At 41.7% G+C, this 18,999-nt stretch overlaps 1 protein-coding gene across 9 annotated transcripts in view; it reads left to right on the top strand.

Annotated features, from left to right (window-relative positions):
* Arms (Ankyrin repeat-rich membrane spanning) overlaps positions 1-18,999 on the top strand; it is a 661,393-nt gene that overhangs the window by 507,152 nt on the left and 135,242 nt on the right. Inside the window, exon 1 of one of the 9 annotated variants that reach the window (XM_076190425.1) lies at positions 6,352-6,609. The exons of 7 other annotated variants lie outside the window; for them this stretch is intronic. In XM_076190425.1, the coding sequence (XP_076046540.1) occupies positions 6,535-6,609 (75 nt within the window). In that variant the 5' untranslated portion in view covers positions 6,352-6,534. Of the gene's footprint in view, positions 1-6,351; positions 6,610-10,775; positions 11,715-18,999 lie in introns of those variants that run through there. One more of the 9 variants, XM_076190423.1, reaches the window with a different exon arrangement.

Genomic DNA, 18,999 nt, shown 5'->3' with positions numbered 1-18,999 from the left:
GGGATGAATTTCATCCTTTTGCTGATTAAAAACGAGGTTTCCCTTTGGATTAATAAAATCGCTTGGCGGCATTTTTTGAGATCGCCGGTAGGAAAGGATGTCGGTGTTCGCATGAAACTGAAGAGCCTGAAGTCTCCCGTGACTTCAGTAAATCAAAAGACTTCAGAGTTTCAGCGTTTTCCCCCCTTTTGAGAGGGTGACCGAACCAACACATTCACATGAAGACAAAATACCCATCTGAATACATTCGTGACGAATTATTTGTCCAAAAATAAAGAGAGGAAAAAAAAAGAGTCAATTAATCAGTTAACTAATTAATCAAACCTTGCCTTGGGTCAATACAATCGACCCCCCAAATCAGGTCATCGTGAGAACCCGCTAGGTGACCTCGCATGCCACTTTCTTGAACAGACAAAACGACTCAATCACTGGCGTCCATTAGCTTGGCATTTAGACCACCCCCTCCCCCACCCTCTCTCTCCTCTCTCTCTCTTTCTCTCTCTCTCTCTATCTCTCTCTCTCTTTCGCTCTCGCTCTCTCTCTCTCTTTCTCTCTCTCTCTCTATCTCTCTCTCTCTTTCGCTCTCGCTCTCTCGTCCCCCCCTCTCTCTCTATCTATCTATCTCCCTCTGTATATCTCTATCTCTGTTATCTGTGTGTTTGTGTGTCTTTTTGTGGGTGTGTATGTTTGTGACTGTGCGTGTGTGAGGGTGGGTGTGGGTGTGTTTGTGAGTGTGCGTGTGTGTGTGTGTGCGTGTTTGTTTGTGTGGGTGTGTATGTTTGTGACTGTGCGTGTGTGTGTGGGTGTGTGTGGGTGCGTGCGTGTTTGTGTATTCACCTCGGATGGATCTGCTGCAGTCTCTGTCGAGACAGCCAGACACCACCCTGTGTGTGTGTGTGTGTGTACGCGTGTGTTTGTGTGTGTGGGTGTTGTGTGTGCGCGCGCGCGTGTGTGTGTGTTATGCGTGTGTTTGTGTGTGCGTGTGCCTCTGCTTGTGTACGTGTCTGTTTCTTTCTCTCCGTCATCTCTTGGTGACATTTGATTGGCGAGTGACGTGGTTCAGCCCTCCTCCTTCCTCCTCCTCCTCCTCCTCCTCCTCCTCCTCCTCCTCCTCCTCCTCCTCCTCCTCCTCCTCCTCCTCCTCCTCCTCCTCCTCCTCCTCCTCCTCCTCCTCCTCCTCCTCCTCCTCCTCTTCCTACCTCTGTTTCCGCCAGCTGACCTTCTGCCTCGCGCGGCTCCTCTTGTATCGAATGGAAAAATAGAAAAAAAAAAAATCTCATTTCGAAAATGATCTCCCAGTCTACGATCTAAGGTCGCAGTCGATCTTTAGCCAAGGTTCTCCTTGGGTCTATCTGTCTGTGGTAATACTGTGGACACTGAAACCTGACCCAGGGGGATATAGCAGAACCATGTATATGTGTCCATTGTGGAGTATTTATTTCTATGTATAGTATACACCTTATAGGCTTGATTATTTTGTTACTAAACAAAAATAGTGCAACGACAGAAAGAGGTATATTTGCAGTGTTATTATATCGTGGGTCAGGTTTGTGTCCTAAATTTTACGTGTATGTGATTCACCATGGTTCATCATGGTCTTGGATCACGTGTTGGACTCGTGATCGACAGCTATTTCCCTCCCGGAAGAGAGCTCAGAGCTCCTATATAACCGATCTATGGGTAATGCTGTGACCTTACACGCGCACACACACACACAACTCCCTGCCAACGACAATTTGAGTAACGACTTGCAGCGCAGGGATACCGAAATTATTTGAGCCCTGGGTGGGATTTGAACCCGAACCGCCTTAGTGTATTTGTGTTTTTATTGTAGTTTTTTTTCTTTAAGTCTTACTCCATCTCGGCATATATTGAAACTCCTAAACGCACCCTAGGTCCACCCTAACCGCCCCTAACCCCACCCTAACCCCACCCTAACCCCCTTGCTCCAATTGCTCTGTAATGTGTATGCACGCCTTTCAGTGGGGCACCTCTTTTTGCCTGCGCGCAGTATTAGCAAATAACTTTCACTCTGCTCGCGAAGTCAACCTCTTATGCACGCACAGGACCTCAGATGGTCCACAAAAGGAACCACTTGTTCCGTTTTTGGTCCGCAGCAGACCTACTAGACGTTACAAAGGATTACAAAGGCGGAGCTTACCGAAAAAAGACCTTTTGGTCCATATCTAGGTCGGATGCGAAAAAAAAAAATAGTGATAGGTAAATAAACAAATAAAATAAGATAAATTAAATAAAATAAGAATTAATAATGAATAATAAGATAAAATAAATAAATGCATAGGTATAGTTAAATGATAAAAAAACAGGTAAATAGTAAATAATGATAAATTGAAAGATAAATAATGATAAATGAAAATCAAGCAAATAAACAATCGGACAAATAATAACAAACAAAAAAATAATATGAAATGAATGACAGGCATTACAGCATCTTGCTTAGATGTTTATCTCAACGAATCTTAAAGCTTCAAACTGAACTACATTGCACTGCCTCTGCAATGTTTTATTCCTAAGGTCTGAACGAGAACAGGGCGCTTCAGGTTGGAATGAAGAGTAAGGATTTCTTGAGGCAGTCTGACTGGCACCTTGAGCTGTTCCTTAAGACGTCATGTCATTTCTTATCGAAGTGAACCGACTTGTTCTGTGTCGACTTTGTTAATGCCAATTTGAACAGTTGCCTTGTCTATTAGGCTCAAAGCTGTAGTTAATAGCATACTTATGGTATAAACTGTCGTCTGTTGATTTGATTAACTTTTTCATCGTTAAATGTTTTCCTCAGCTGAGTAAAATTACCTAAAGGTGGTCATATCATTCATAAGTTGCTTTTCTCTTTTAAAAGGCTAAATATGTATAATATATGAGATGTAATCCTCTTTCTCAACCTAGATTCCATTGATTAAAAGATTAAAACCTTTGATCAGTCATAAGTGAAGTAGGGACGGAGGAAGGTAGAGAGGGAGGCAGATGGTAGATAAAGAAAGACAAGTAGATAAAGTCAAGGAGGTAGAGGGAGGAAAGAGGGAGAGATGGTGAGGGAGGTAAGGAGGGAAGGAATGAGGGAGGGAGGCTAGGAAAAGAGAGGAAGAGAGAGATGGTGGAGAGATGGTGAGGGAGGCAAGGAGGGAAGGAATGAGGGAGGGAGGCTAGGAAAAGAGAGGAAGAGAGAGAGGGAAAGAAAGGCGAAGGGAGGGGAAGTGTGAGAGAAAGAGAGAGCTAGAGGTAGAAAGAGAGGCAGGGTGGGAGGGAGGAGACGAAACGAGAGAGGTAAAGGACGAGAGGAAGAGAGAAGGGGAGAGCGGTAGAGAGAGAGGCAAGAAGGGAGTGAGGGAGGGGAGGGAGAGAGGGACGGGGAGATAAATGAAGCTGGGGAGAGAGGGAGGGAAGGGGGGGAGAGGAGGAATTCTGATAGTGTCCCAACACGCGCTAAGGAGATTCCTGCTAATGGTTTTAGTGAACTTTTTCAAGATAGTACCCTTGAATGATTTTATTCTGGCTAGCGTGAGGTGATTTAATTAAACCTGGAGGAAACTCTCCCCTCTAGGTCTGAAGGGGTAATAAGATAACACTGGTTAGATTATGAGCGTAGCACTTAGCTATGTTATTCTGGTTAAAACCAGACGATTTTTATTCAGTGGGTGTTGGAGATGGATGGGGGGTGAAGAGGAGAGAGGAGAGGGGTGGAGAAGGAAGGGGAGGGAAAGATAGGAGGAGGAGGAGACGGGGAAAAGGGGAGAGGAAAGGGAAGGGAAAGGTAGATGGGAGAGAGGATGGGATAGGACTGCTGGGGACTGAGGCAGATTAAGATGGGATGAGGTGAGATGAGACGATGGAAGAAGAGAGAGAAGATGAACGAGGAAAGGAAATAGAAGAGATGAATAGCGAGGAGAGGAAAGAATAGAAAAAGCGGGGAGAAATGTAAATAAAAGAGGGAGAGATGATGGGAGGAAGAAAGAGGAGGAGGGGGAAAGAGAAGAGAGGTGAGGTTAAAGATGTGAGGAGAGTGGGAGGGGCTTGCACTCCGCCACAACGCGTCCTTGTTCCACACCGTTCGCGACCTTCCCAGACTCTTCCGCTAGAGTTCCCAGCCCTTCCTCCTCTTCCTCCTCCTCCTCCTCTGCCTCTAGCCCCCTCCACCTCCTCCCATTCCCCTCCACTCCGCTTCCTCCAACCACCATTTGTTCTTTTGTTCTTTTGTTCCGCTCCAGCAAGCTGAACAAGAGAGAAAGAAACGAGGAGGTGGACGGACGTCTGTGGTTGGCCGGGAACCGGTCTTCGTGTGAGCTAACCTGTTCTTCTGGCGGGACGGACTTGATGAGTGCCAGAAGGAGGGTCAGGGCAGGGACGCGGCCAAGGTGCCCCGGATGGCACTGGGCCAGTTGACCCAGAAGGGGGAGTGGCTCACTCCCAAGACTCCACGACTCGGGACTCCACCGATTGGGTCATACGGGGTGGGAGTTTGTGGACACGTTAAGGTAGTTTGTAGGTCGTTCGTGGGTAGTTTGTGGTTAGTTTAGGCGTGGTTTGGAGTAGTTTGTGAAGAGTGGATGGGGGGTCATTTGGGCTAAGTTATTGGTAGTTTTGAAGATATTTAGGGTAGTTTGCGAGGAGTTCACAGGTAGTTTGAGGTAGTTTGGTGGTAGATGATGGGTAGCTGGTGGTGGAACGTGGTTGTAAGCCACGTAGTTTCGTCACCTTGCACTTGTTATCAGTGCCAACCTAAATGACAACCACAGTGCCAACCATCACTAGTATAAGCTCTGTTACCATAGTATTACCGTCAGTAATGGTACCAACTCATCCACATTATTACCACCGTTACTGTTACCATTATCACCACTGTCATCACTCACTATTACCACCACTGCCAATACCAATACCATTGCTAATACCAATACCAATAATAATACCAACACCAATAACAATACCAATGCCATTGATAATACCAATACCAATATCAGTGCCATTGTTAATACCAATACCAATAATAATACCAATACAACCACCACTACCAACACTATCAACACTACCAGCCCTTTGGTTACCAAAAGGGGGGGGGGTTACCACCGATATGAATGAAATCACCCGACGCCAGACAGAAGACAAGGATCTCAATTTCAACTCTTCTATCGTTAAGTTTGACTTGATATATTTTGTTATGGCTGCCGGCAGGTGATCTTATTCACCTGAGGTCCCGTCCCTGTCGATGCGATGTAGTCTCAGGGGGCCAAACATGTTTCGGGTGAATTGTCGGGGGACAAATGTCATTTGAAGTGAAAATATATCAGAGAGAAGGGCCTGTGACGCGCACACATTAGTACACATACATACACGCACGTGCACACACACACGCACACACACACACGCACACACACACACACACACACACACACACACACACACACACATATATATATATATATGTATATATATATATATATATATATATACTCTCTATATATATATATATATATATATATATATATATATATATATATATAAATCGATGGTATTTATTTGTATTTTGAAGTAAACCTGATCTAAATTCGTGATAGTTTTCCAGTCTCGTAATTCATGAATGAATCTAATATCAACCACAGTGCTCATTCCAGCCCTGAATATGTAATTAAAGTGAATTTGCTCTAATAGTGAATGTGTGTGTGTGTGTGTGTGTATTCTATCTTTTAATTATTGTATTGTATTTTAATTTTATTGTTATTATTGTCATTATTATTATTATCATTATTATTATTATTATTATTATTATTATTATCATTATTTATTCATTTATCTTTTCATTTATTTGTTTATTATCATTTGTTATCTATCACTGATTACCCATAGTCTTTCTATATTCACAAATGAACTATGAATAAAGAAAATGGTAATATTCCACCTGAATGGATTTCGCCCCGTTTACTATTTTCTTCTGTTTTTCTGGATGAGGGGGCGGATGGGGGCTGGGGGGTTCGCCGATGAAGTGAAGCGTCTTTGCTAAGTATGTGCTGTGTCTTGCTGCATTGCTTCTGACCCGGGGCAGTGGGCGCGATACAGGGATGACCCGTCATCCATGAGGAGCTAAGAGGAGAAGGAGAGAAGGGTGGTGGGTGGATGGGAGTGGAATGGGTGTGGATGAAGTGGATGGGGGTGGGTATATAACCTTTGACTTTGGCTACCTCCCTGGTAAGGGGGAAAAAGCACTTCTTATATAGATTAAATGAAAAATTGCACAATATTAAAAAGTTATCTTTTACTCTATTCGATCAAACATAGAACAATTGAGAAAACACACTTTGACGGAAATAGAAAAAAAGATAATAATTGATGACTTAAGGTGATAAAAAGAATGTGTGGATGCCAACGAAGAACAGAAATAACACAAGCACAATGAACAGAACATTGAGAACTAAAGGAAAGTTATGGAAGGAATGAAATCGTGTTTACGATACGTGGAAGTGAAGGGAACTGTACAAAGAGATAATTCATTAAATCGACGTTGTCAGCAGCGTTGTTACGATGCCTGCTCCTGCCCACGCCACCTCCGGTGCTGCCAACGGCCTGGTCGCCGACGGAAGCAGCCATTACTTCTTGGTAAGTGACAACATTCTCCGTTTGTATTCTCGTGACAACACGGTTGGGATATGGCGCCTTGTTAACAACGTGTGTATGAGAACTGATAGTTCTGATTTATTTATTTCCGTTGAAAATATAAAAAACTGGAAATTCCTTTCATTCGAAACGCTTTTCGAATGTTAGAAAATGGTTCCGGTATATTGAGTTTCTGTATTTTGGAAAATGGCAATTTTTGGAAATTCCTAATACAGTATTTAGGTATTGTTGATAATATTGACAACATATGGTAGATATGTTGTTACATAAGAGTGTTGACAGTGACACGGAGATTGACAACATGTTTACAATAAATACTCGAGGTTAGAGGAAATATTTACATCATTGGTGTTTCCATGACGACCAGATCAGTATTGGAAGGGGAAGCACGAAGTTATGATACAGTACTTTTATATTTACAGAAGTACGAATGTATAAAAATGCATTAGATGTATTTGTGTTGAATGCTTAAGATGTATAATCATTTTTTGTATTTGCTGTGTTTGTTGTCTTTTTTTTTTTTTTTTTCGATGAGGAAAGTTTACTAACAGATGTTTCGGTCCTAATTCTAGGACCATCGTCAGGCGAATCATGGTTTACAGTGAATACAAGTTTCAAATATATTACCCGGATTTCGGAGTTTCTAGATTTTAAGAGAGTTTCGATTTTTAGAGTTTCTGGAATTTTGGAGAGTTTCGAATTTTTTGGAGCTTTCCATTTTTTTTTTTTTTTTTTTTTTTTAATTTCCTGATTTAGGATTATTCCGATTTTTCAGGATTTCGATAATGCCCTAATTTTGGAGATTTCTTTATTTTTTCGAATTATGAAAAAAAAAATATTCAGCAGTTTTCAGATTTTTCGGGATTTCGGTAATGCCCTAATTTTGGAGATTCCTTTTTTTTTGAATTTTGGAGATTTGTGATGGAAATGTCTGCGCAGCAATTTCCTTTGAAGTATCCTCTAGGGTAGCGTTTCTCAACCTGTTTACCCTTGCGTAGCTTTTAAAATAAATTGCATGTCTCAAGGAACCCCTGCGCAAAAATATATATACATATATATATATATATATATATATATATATATATATATATACACCATATCTTTCTCATCGTAATAATAGGTTAGATAGGATGATGTCTATATTACATTATTACAATAACCAAGAATATGTCGTGCGTGTTTAATTATATTAGGTATATGAAATTAAATAAAAAATCAAAAGTGCATTAGCTTATCTCACTTGTTCTCGCGGAACCCTTAGGGACCTTTTGCGGAACCTTAGGGTTCCCCGGAACCCTGGTTGAGAAACTTTGATCTAATGAGTCGCCTGTATTGCTTCTGATTGGAAATGGGGACAAACTCGTCTACCCCAGTGCCTCACTGTCCCACTTCTTGGCTCTGAGATTATTTTCTTTTTCTGTTCTATAAAATTTCCTTATCATTCTCTCTCCAAGAACCTCTCGGTTCCTTTGACGCTTTGATGTTTACGTTACGCCCTTTGGGATTTTTTTTTCTTTTTTTTTAAGATTTATTTCTTCGCTTGAACAATTGTGTTGCAGTTAAAGGTCATTGGTCTTTTTATTTTATTTTTATTTTATTTTTTTAGGTTATCTTTCCGTTGCAGGTTTTTTGGTGATCTTATTTTTCTATTACCTGAAATGAATTTGTTTATTTGCTCATACATACACATATACAGATAGACCCATATACATATGTATATATATATATATATGTGAATATATATATATATATATATATATATATATCTATATATATATATGTGTATGTATATACGCATATACATATGTATATATATATATGTATATATGTATGTATGTACGTATATATATATATATATATATATATATATATATATATATATACGTATATATATATATATATATTTATATATGTATACGTATATATATATATATAAATGTATATATATATATATATGTATGTATGTACGTATATATATATATATATATATATATATATATATACACATATTGTATAGTGCTGATTTTTTACTTCATTATTCTCTCCTATTCTATTGCTATCTCTTTATCATTTAGTTGTTTATTAATTTGTTCATTTGTCTATTAATTTAATTTATTTCTTCTATTTGTTTATTTTCATTCGATTTCATTTGATTTATATGTTATCATACCTCATTTATTTATTTATTTATTTATGTATTTATTTTTGTCCTTCATTTGTCCTCGTTACTGACTGAAAGGTCTCCAGCCGGCGGCCTACGTAACTATTGTAACATTTTTAATCTTCTTGCAATCCTTTGATAGCAGATAAGACTTTTTCTGTTGCTGGTGTTCCACATCACGGAGACGAGGACTATCAGCTGAACCTATCGAAGACAGAGCGGACTAAGACACCATTATCCAAATGATGATGATGATGATGTGGTTTAATGTCACACACTCCCCCCTATCAGGAGGCTAGGACGGTGCCCCTCGCAGAGGGCTTTGTAGCGTGGAATTTAATGAACCATAATGCCCTTGGTTCAACTTCGCCGGTAGCAGGATTCGAACCGCCCTCACCTCGACCTTCTCCGCAAGTAACGACGCCCTAACCCGCTCAACCAGCGAGCTTCCTAATTATCGAAATACCACGGAATTAATAAAATCCCCTGCCGCCAGCTGAATTTAAAGGAAAGGGACCGTCCGGTAGGAAAGGAGGGTTGATCCAAAAAGGTCTTCAAATCATGTTTGTGTGTGAATAAAATTGCCTGACGGCACCTATCTTTAAAAGAAAGGTACTACCCGGTAGGAAAGGAGGGTTGATCCAAAAAGGTCTTAAAATCATGTTTGTGTGTGAATAAAATCGTCTGACGGCACCTATCTTTAAAAGAAAGGGACTTCCCAGTAGGTATGAAGTTGCAGACCCTACCAAAAGGGGATGGGGACGCCACTGCATGAATAAAATCACCTGACGACAGCTTGAATTAAAGGAAAAGTACCTCCCATTACGTAAAGGTTTAAAGCCAATATCTAGCTTGACTAGGTCCTCTGTTCTTAACTATGATTGACAGCTCAGAGGATAGAGTAATGATTGGCTTTATACAGAAGATTACACCGATTTACACTGACAAGCCATGCCGACAAGCGGCATGTCGATCTATAACAGATTGAGATAAAAGAGTTTGAAAAAGTAGATAAATAACTAAATAGCTGCTTAAAGAGAAAGATGATTATTAAATGAAGGCTAAGGAACGAAGTGGTATGTATTTGTATGTAATAAACGAAATAGAGAAGGTAAAAGAATAAATGTTGAAACGAAGATAAATGAACGAGTAATTATATAAATGAGTAGATGAATTGGTAAATATGTAAATAGATAATAAAGATATAAATGAATAGGTAATTGGGGAAAATAGATAAATGTTGAAACAAAGATAAATGAACGAATGATTATATAAATGAGTAGATAAATTGGTAAATAGGTAAATTGATACAGATAAATAAATGGGTAATTGGGTAAAATAAATAGATGTATACACAACAAGTGCAGGAATGGGTACTCAAACAAGTACAGAAACTAATTGGACCTGAAAATGAAATATAGAAGATAAAGAAAAAAGATAGACGAATAAATAAGTAAAAACAGTACAGTACAGATACTAATTGGACCCCCCAAAAAATGTAGAAGATAAAGAAAAAAGATAAACGAATAAATGAACAAATACAAACGGTACAGTACAGAAAATAATTGGGTCTGAAAAAAATATAGAAGATAAAGAAAAAAAAGTAGACGAATAAATAAACAAATAAAAACAGTACAGTACAGATACTAATTGGACCTCCCCCCAAAAAAAAATATAGAAGATAAAGAAAAAAAAGTAGACGAATAAATAAACAAATAAAAACAGTACAGTACAGAAACTAATTGGGACCCCCCCAAAAAAAATGTAGAAGATAAAGAAAAAAGATAGACGAATAAATGAACAAATAAAAACGGTACAGTACAGAAAATAATTGGGTCTGAAAAAAAAAATAGAAGATAAAGAAAAAATATAGACGAATAAATAAACAAATAAAAACAGTACAGTACAGATACTAATTGGCCCCCCCTAAAAATAAAAAAAAATGTAGAAGATAAAGAAAAAAAAATAGACGAATAAATAAACAAATAAAAACAGCTGTTGACGAAACGACCGGGTCACAATCCTGCCCGATCTCTTGCGCCTTCTCCACCGATAAAGAAAAAGATAAAAGATTACAATAAGATCTCTTTGATTGTGGCTGATAAGAGCTACGATCTGGTGAACCCTTGGCTCCTGGGGCAGTGCGCATCTGGTGTTGAAGGATCCTGGTGCATTGTCCGCTTAGGCTGTGTGAACACGTACATTTGCGTTCGTTTGTCCACGCCCGCCGTTTATTCAGATCACGTCTCTCTTCGAGGATCGCTTTCGGTGTGTTTCGGAATTTTTTTTTTTTTGGGGTCGAAAAAGAAAAACAAAGAACGAAAAATAAAGGGGACAACTGTGATGTAATGTAGGTCATCGGCTTTAAAGTGAAAGTGGACGATTGCGATGGAATGACGATCTTCGTGGAACTCCGTGGGATGCAGATTTCGTCATCTCCTGTGTCCAAAAGTTTTCGAAATGGATCAGTAGCATTGGCGCCCAAGAACGTTTTGATCCACGGCCTGTCCACAGCGCTATGAAACATCCGTAACATTACGACACATTCACCATGTTTTCGAAAACCATTGCGGAAGCCTTCGTGAACGATAGAGAGTTGATGCGTCTCTATTACCTTCGTTCACGAAGGTCCTCGGACCAAGAGGAATGCACTTCCTTCGCCCTTTCGCCCCTCAACTCGAGGAGGACCGGACTGTACGCCATGGAACAAGCTTCGGAGATCCAGAGGTCTCTTCTGGACACACGGGACGACTTCGGGAACAAGGTCACCGACGACGAGGATCCCGAGGAAGAGGACCTGGGTGACGGAGACCGGAACGGGACGCTGAAGCTGGCCGGGTCCCGGTTCTCGGTCACCCCGGTCCGGGAACCGGAGCCTGATAAGAAGATGTCGCTGGCTAAAAAGAAGGTTTCGGTGTCATTTAAGGTAATATCTCTGTATCGCTCTCTCTCTCTCTCTCTCTCTCTCTCTCTCTCTCTCTCTCTCTGTCTCTGTCTCTGTCTATTTGTATCTCTCTCCCTCTGTCTCTCTCTTTGCCTTTAACTCTCTCTCTCTCTCTCTCTCTCTCTCTCTCTCTCTCTCTCTCTCTCTCTCTCTCTCTCCCTCCCTCTTCATCCCTCTTCATCCCTCTTCCTCCCTTTCCCTCCCTCTCTCTCCCTCCCTCTCTCGCTCACTCTCTCTTTTTCTCTTTCCTCTCTCTCTTTCTCTCTCTCTCTCTCTCTCTCTCTCTCTCTCTCTCTCTCTCTCTCTCTCTCTCTCTCTCTCTCTCTCTCTCTCTCTCTCTCCTCCCTCTCCCTTCTCCCCTCTCCTCCCTCTTCCTTTTTTGAGGAAGGGAATATTTCCCCCTTGTTTATGATCTTTTTTTTTGGGGGGGGGGAGTGGGGGGGCTGGAATGTATCCCCCCCCTGCACCCCTGATAATTGGCTGAGTAAACTATGCATTGCAATGACGTCATTTTGACCTGCTTCGATCAACCAATCAGTGGCGAAGGATGCAGAGCAGACGAATACGTTTTCGCAAGATTAGGGGACAAAAAATCGGGTTGAGTGTGGGTTCTGTAGCAACCCAAAGGCTCTGGGTCTTTCGTGGTCCTCATTTGAATGAAAATGAAAACCAAACATCGCACGGGAACAGAACTAGAGTTTCAGAGTATTCAACGTGTGTATATCTAGTTTTCTTTCTTTGCAGGATTAGATTGTTTTTCTAATTCATTTTTTATTACTACTTATCTACTTATTTATTGATTTATTTATTTATATATCTATTTATCTGTTTGTATATTTTCATATAAAATTTTATTGTTTTACTTCGGTGGATAGACAAGGGCTGTAGATGAAGAAAAAACGCTCTACGAGGTAGCTAGGCATTTAGCTCTTGCCGGAAATCGAGGATAAAAGCTTCTGGGGTTGGAGAGGGCAAGGGGTAAGGTGTAGGGTAAGGCTGGCTGGGTAAACTTGAGGGAAAAAGTTTTATGTTTTACCCCAGAACCGTTGCTATCGTTCATCAAACATCTCCATCCCTCCCATCCTCCTCCCTCCCATCCTCCTCCTCCTCCTCCTCCTCCTCCTTTTCCCTCCTCCTTCTTTCCCCCTCCTCCTTCTTTCCCCCTCCTCTTCCTTCCCTCCTCCTCTTCCTTCCCTCCTCCTCTTCCTTCCCTCCTCCTCCCCCTCCTCTTCCTTCCCTCCTCCTCCTTTCCACCATCTCCTCCTTCCCTCATCCACCTTCCCTCCTCATCCATCCCCCCCTTTCTTCCTTCCCTCCTCATCCTCCTTTACTCCTCCTTGCTTCGTCCTTCTATCCTCCTCCTTTTTCTTCCCTCCTCCTCATCCTTCCCTCCTTCTTTCCTCCTCCTCGTCCTTCCCTCCTCTTTCTTTTTCTTTCCTCTTCCTCCTTCGCCTCCTCCTCCTCCCCTCCTCCTCCTTCCCTCGTCCTCGTTCTCCCCTCCTCCACCTCCCCTTTATCCCTCATCAAAGTTCACTTTTTTTTTCATTTGTGCCTCGTCCTCTTTCGCTTCTGAGAAAAGCAACAGAGCCATTTATTCATTCTTAAGTGACGTCATTCCTTAAGTGACGTCATCTCGTTGGCAGGTCATTCTGTTCACGTGAACGGTGCTGGGAAGTGAAAAACCTCAATAACAACAACTCAGGATAAGCCCCCTTTCCTATACGTATTGTGCTGATTTCCTCGAAATGCAATCAAGCTTCTAATTCTCGCCTGTGCGAGTTCCCTAAAACTGAACGAATCTCCCTGGCGTCAGACAGAATAAAATCACTAAAGTGGTGACGATGGGGCATCTGCGAAAGGGAATCCGTCTCAGCCGAATGGAATCGCTTGGAGTTAGATGGACTTAGCGACTAAAGATCTGAAAAGGGATATTTTCGGATAAGGACTAAGATTGCAGTCGTCTGAAGGATTTCAAGTTATCACAGACCTCCTTCCCAGGGACAAGATGTCCTTCAATCTTCCTCCTCTTTCTCCTCTTCCTCCTTCCTCATTCCATTCTTCCTCCTCCTTCTCCTACTCCTCTTTTTACTCCTCCATCCACTTCCTCCTTTCGCTTCCTCCTTCTTTCTCTTCCTCCTCCTCTTTACTCCACCTCCTTCTTCCTGCTCCTCCCTCTTCCTCCTCCTCCTTCCTCTTCCTCCTCCTCCTTCCTCTTCCTCCTCCCTCTTCCTCCTCCTCCTTCTTCTTCTTCCTCCACCTTCTTCTGTTCCTCCTTCTCTTCCTCCTCCACCTTCTTCGCTTCCTCCTCCTTCTCCTCCTCTTCCTCCTACTCCACCTCTTCCACCTCTTTCTCTTGCTCATCCTCCTACTCCTCCTCCTCCTCATCATCATCATCATCTTTCTCCTCCTTCTCCTTATCTTCCTCCTTTTGCTCCTCCTCCTCCTCCTCCTCCTCCTCTTTCTCATCCCTTTCTTCTTCTTCTCCCCTCCTTGATCCCCTTCCTAATCCTCTTCCCCCCTCTTTATCCTCTTATTCTTTCACATCGAGCGAAGCACCTTTGACTGGGCTCTCATCACGCTGGGACCAAAGACAGGCGTCAGAGAGGGTTACCTCCACCCTACGTGTTTCCAAACCCCATTGACATTGTTACTTATCCCAAAAGGTGCGTCCCTCAGGGGCTGGCATTCGGTCTCCGAAGTGATCCCAAGATATATCGCTCACTGTCTCTCTCACTCTCCCTCCCTATCCCCTTTCTCTCTCTCTCTCTTACTCTCTTTCCCTCTCTTTCTCTTTTTCTTTCTCTTAGTCTGTCTCTTTCTCTTTTTATCTGCCCCCTCTCTCTTTCTTCTCTCTTTCTGTGTGTTTCTCTCCATCTATGTCTCTGTCTCTCTCTCGCTATCTTTCTCTCTCTCTCTTACTCTCTTTCCCTCTCTTTCTCTTTTTCTTTCTCTTTTTCTTTCTTTTTCTCCCTCTTAGTCTGTCTCTTTCTCTTTTTATCTGCCCCCTCTCTCTTTCTTCTCTCTTTCTCTTCTTATCTGCCCCCTCTCTTTCTTCTTTCTGTGTTTCTCTTCATCTGTGTCTCTGTCTCTCTCTCGCTGTCCCTCTCTCGCTATCTCTCTTCCTCTCTCTCTCTCTCTCACACATTCTCTTTCTCGCCTTCTTTCTTAATTACGAGACAAAACTACCTGGCAGGTTAATTAAAACGGACACCTTTGCAAGATTAAAAAGCTATTTTCTAAACGAACAAGCAAGATCAACAGAGAAAGCGAAAATTTCTTAAAGAGGAGGCTCCTCCTCAGTGGGTTAGGGGTTGTCAAAATGAGGAAACGAAAATTTCTTAAAGAAGAGGATCGCCCTCAGTGGGTTAGGGGTAGTCAAAATGATGAAACGAAAATTTCTTAAAGAAGAGGATCGCCCTCAGTGGGTTAGGGGTAGTCAAAATGAGGAAACCAAAATTTCTTAAAGAAGAGGATCGTCCTCAGTGGGTTAGGGGTAGTCAAAATGAGGAAACGAAAATTTCTTAAAGAGGAGGATCGTCATCAGTGGGTTAGTGATAGTCAAAATGAATAGTTGAGACGAAGAGAGAAGGAAATTGAAGGGCAGAATAAATAGAATCCACCTCGAGATGAAGAAGAAGAAGAAATGGATCAAATGGAAAATGAAAGTTGCGAGGGATTGAGCGGAAATTGAAATGGACAAAGAAAGTCAAATGTGAATCTAGAGGAAGGAGGAGGAGGGAAAAGTAAATGAAGGAGAAACAGAAAGGAGAGTTATTGGAGGGATGAGAGAGAAAGAGAGAGGGAGAGATAGAGAGTGTGTGTGTGTGAGTGAGTGTTTCGTAATACGATTTGACAGACCTAAAGGCAAGATACAAACACACACGCACACACACACACACACACACACACACACACACACACACACACACACACACACACACACACACACACACACACACACACACCTCGTGGCGCGTTGGTTAGAGTTCTCCTATGCCACTACGGCGGTTCGGGTTCGAATCCCGCCCAGGGCTGAAATAATTTACGTATTGCTGCGCTGCGGGGTGTTACTCCAGCTCTCGTGGGCGGGGAGTTGGATGTGTGTGTGCGTGTAAGGTCACAGTATTATCCATAGATCGGTCATACGAGCTCTGAGCTCTCATCCAGGATGTTAACAACTGTCGATCACGAGTCCAACATGTGATCCAAGACTATGGTGGTGAATCACACACACACACACACACACACACACACACACACACACACACACACACACACACACACACACACACACACACACACACACACACACACATGTAAAATCCACGTTTCCTGTGCTTGCAAACAGACACAAAATGCTGCATAGAAGCGTAACCTTTGATATTATTTTCGAGCTCAAGCAACCAGTTGCTTGCAGTCGTGGGGCCAGGGACTCGTATGTATCCTTCTTGTTGCTCTTTGTCCAGAAAGTGTTGCACAGAAATGTGTTCAAGCGTTTGTGGACATGACCATGGTACTGCCCCAATTGGCATTATTATTATTATTATTATTATTATTTATTATTATTATTATTATTATCATTATTATTATTAATTATTTATTGTTTTATTATTATTATTATTATTGTTTTATTATTATTATTATTGTTTTATTATTATATTATTATATTATTTTATTATCATTTCATTATTATTTCATTATTATTATTATTATTTATTATTATTATTATTGCTGTTATTATTTTTTTTATTATTCTATTATTATTTAATTATTATTTAATCATTTCATTTCATTATTATTTCATTATTTCATTATCATTTCATTATTATTTTATGATTATCAATTTATTTTAGTATAATTCTTTGCACACACAACTAGATACTTTTTCTCTCTTCCTTCTTCCCCAGTTCGAGTTTTAACTTTCTGCATTGTAAACATACGTCTCTCACACCGGTGGCCCATTCTTTTAATTCTCTTCCCGAAATTTTGATTTTGGCCGGCACCACATGTTACGAGGACCTTCCCTTACATGAAGAGACCATTTTCACTCTCTTCCACTCCTCTTGGAATCCACTCTTCCCCCTCCCTCTCTAATCCTTCTTCCCCCCCCCCCTCCTCCTCCTCCTGTTGTTTTTCTTTTCCTCCTTCCTACTTCTTCTCCTATTCCTCCTTTCCTCTCCTCCTACTTCCTCTCCTCCCCTTCCCTCCTCGTCCTCCTCCTCTCCTCCTCCTCCTCCTCCTCAACCTCCTTCCTCAACCTCCTCTCTCCTCCCTTCCTCCTCTCCTCCTCCTCAACCTCCTCCTCCTCCTCCTCCTCAACCTCCTCCTCCTTTTCCTCAACCTCTTCCTCTCCTTCCTCTTCCTTCAACCTCCTCCTTCCTCCTCCTCCTCCTCTCCTCTCTCCTCCCCTCTCCTCCCCCCCTCCCCTCCTCCCTCTCCCCCTCCTCCTCCCTCTCCCCCTCCTCCTCCCTCTCCCCCTCCTCCTCCCTCTCCCCCTCCTCCTCCCTCTCCCCCTCCTCCTCCCTCTCCCCCTCCTCCCTCCTCCTCCCCCTCCCCCCTCCCCCTCCTCCTCCTCCCCCTCTCCCCTCCCTCTCTCCTCCCTCCCCTCCCTCCTCCCCTCCCTCCTCCTCCCTCCTCTCCTCCTCCTCCCTCTCCCTTCCTCCTCCTCCTCTCCCTTCCTGTGTCCTCCTCCCCTCCTCCTCCTCCTTCTTCTCCCCCTCCTCCTCCCCCTCCCCTCCTCCTCCCTCTCCCCCTCCTCTTCCCTCTCCTCCTCCCTCCCTCTCCCTCAAAAGGTCTTCCAGCATTGCCTTTCCGTCGTGGCCTGGGGGGACGCTCCAGCCTCCTTTTATTAAATCTCAAAAATCTTCATCCATATTTTTGTGTGTTTAGACTAAGTCATCCGTCTTATTTCTATTTTTTCATTGTTCTATTTCCCGTTCTTATGTGTGTGTGTATGTAAGTGTTTTTTGGTCTAGTTTTATTTTGCCTTTTTCGTTCTTGTTGAGGTTTTTTCACAAATCATTAGAACAAAGAAATCTTTTCCAGGTTTTGTATTATTTTTTATTATTACATATTGAGAGTTCTGTGTTATTGGTGTTAGATATTTTCTAATTATTACTTGGGGAGAAACTACATAATTTTATTTAAGATTGAGGAAATGTTTATCTTTCAATTAATATGTTAGATAATTATTTTTTCACTTTTTCACTAAAATAGTGGGAATTTTTTCTTTAAATATCATTATATTGAAGGAAAAATAAATAAGATTTCTTCATGGATATTATTAGAGACATTTTTTCATCTATTATTTCATTTGCCTACCTATTTGTGGGGAAGACAGTATCTGTCTTATTGAAAAGGAAAAACTATTATTTTTTTCATTATCATTACATTCATTAAACTCTCTCTTTTTCTTTCTTTCTCACACTCTCTCTTTTTCTCTTTCTCACTCTCACTCTCTCTCTCTCACTCACTCTTTCTCTCTCTCTCTTTTTCTCTTTCTCTTTCTCTCAATTATTTATGTTCTCTTTTTCTTCTCCAGCGTTTCCAAGTCAGTTCTATACCACCAACTTGCTCCACATAAGTCAACTTCTCCTCCTCCTCTTCCTCCTCCTCCTCCTCCTCCCCCTCCCCCTCCTCCTCCTCCTCCCCCCTCCTCTTCCTACGCTCCAGCCTCCCTCATCACAGTCGTCTGCCCGTCTCTGGGTGACAGCCCAATCCTGAGTCTCCCAATCCCCACTCGCCTCTGCTTCCAAGCAACGTAGTCACCTTAACACATTTTCGTTAAACTGAACACTTTTTTGTTTAGAGTCAGAACTGTGTTAGCATCTTTGCTTTATCTACAGAAATCGAGTATATATATATATATATATATATATATATATATATATATATGTATATATATATATATATATGTATGTATGTATATTCACAATGCTTGCTTATATGCACTAATTCTTTACATTTTGTACCTAGTCACTGCTTCGAGCATGTCCCCCCTCCATCCCCCCCTGTCTCTCTCTATCTGTCTGTTTGTCTGTCTGTATATCTATCGATCTCTTGTAACAAAACAAATGTGTTTTGCTACAGGAAATGGTGATTTAGCTGGGTCTTGTGGTTTTATTTTCAGGTACGAAGATTATGTACAATGAGAGATAAAGGAGAGGGTCTCCCTACCTTTACTATCTAGATCCTTGACCTAGACAGCCCCCCTGTCAGATACTTGACCTAGGCAGTCCTAGTGCTAGGTACGTGACCTAGGCACTCC

The sequence above is a fragment of the Oratosquilla oratoria genome, chromosome 9 (genome assembly GCF_046742065.1).
Source record: "Oratosquilla oratoria isolate Oo_2021 chromosome 9, ASM4674206v1, whole genome shotgun sequence".
Lineage (NCBI taxonomy): Eukaryota > Metazoa > Arthropoda > Malacostraca > Stomatopoda > Squillidae > Oratosquilla > Oratosquilla oratoria.
Note: the sequence above shows the minus strand (reverse complement) of the source record. Positions and strands in the feature narration are given on the sequence as shown.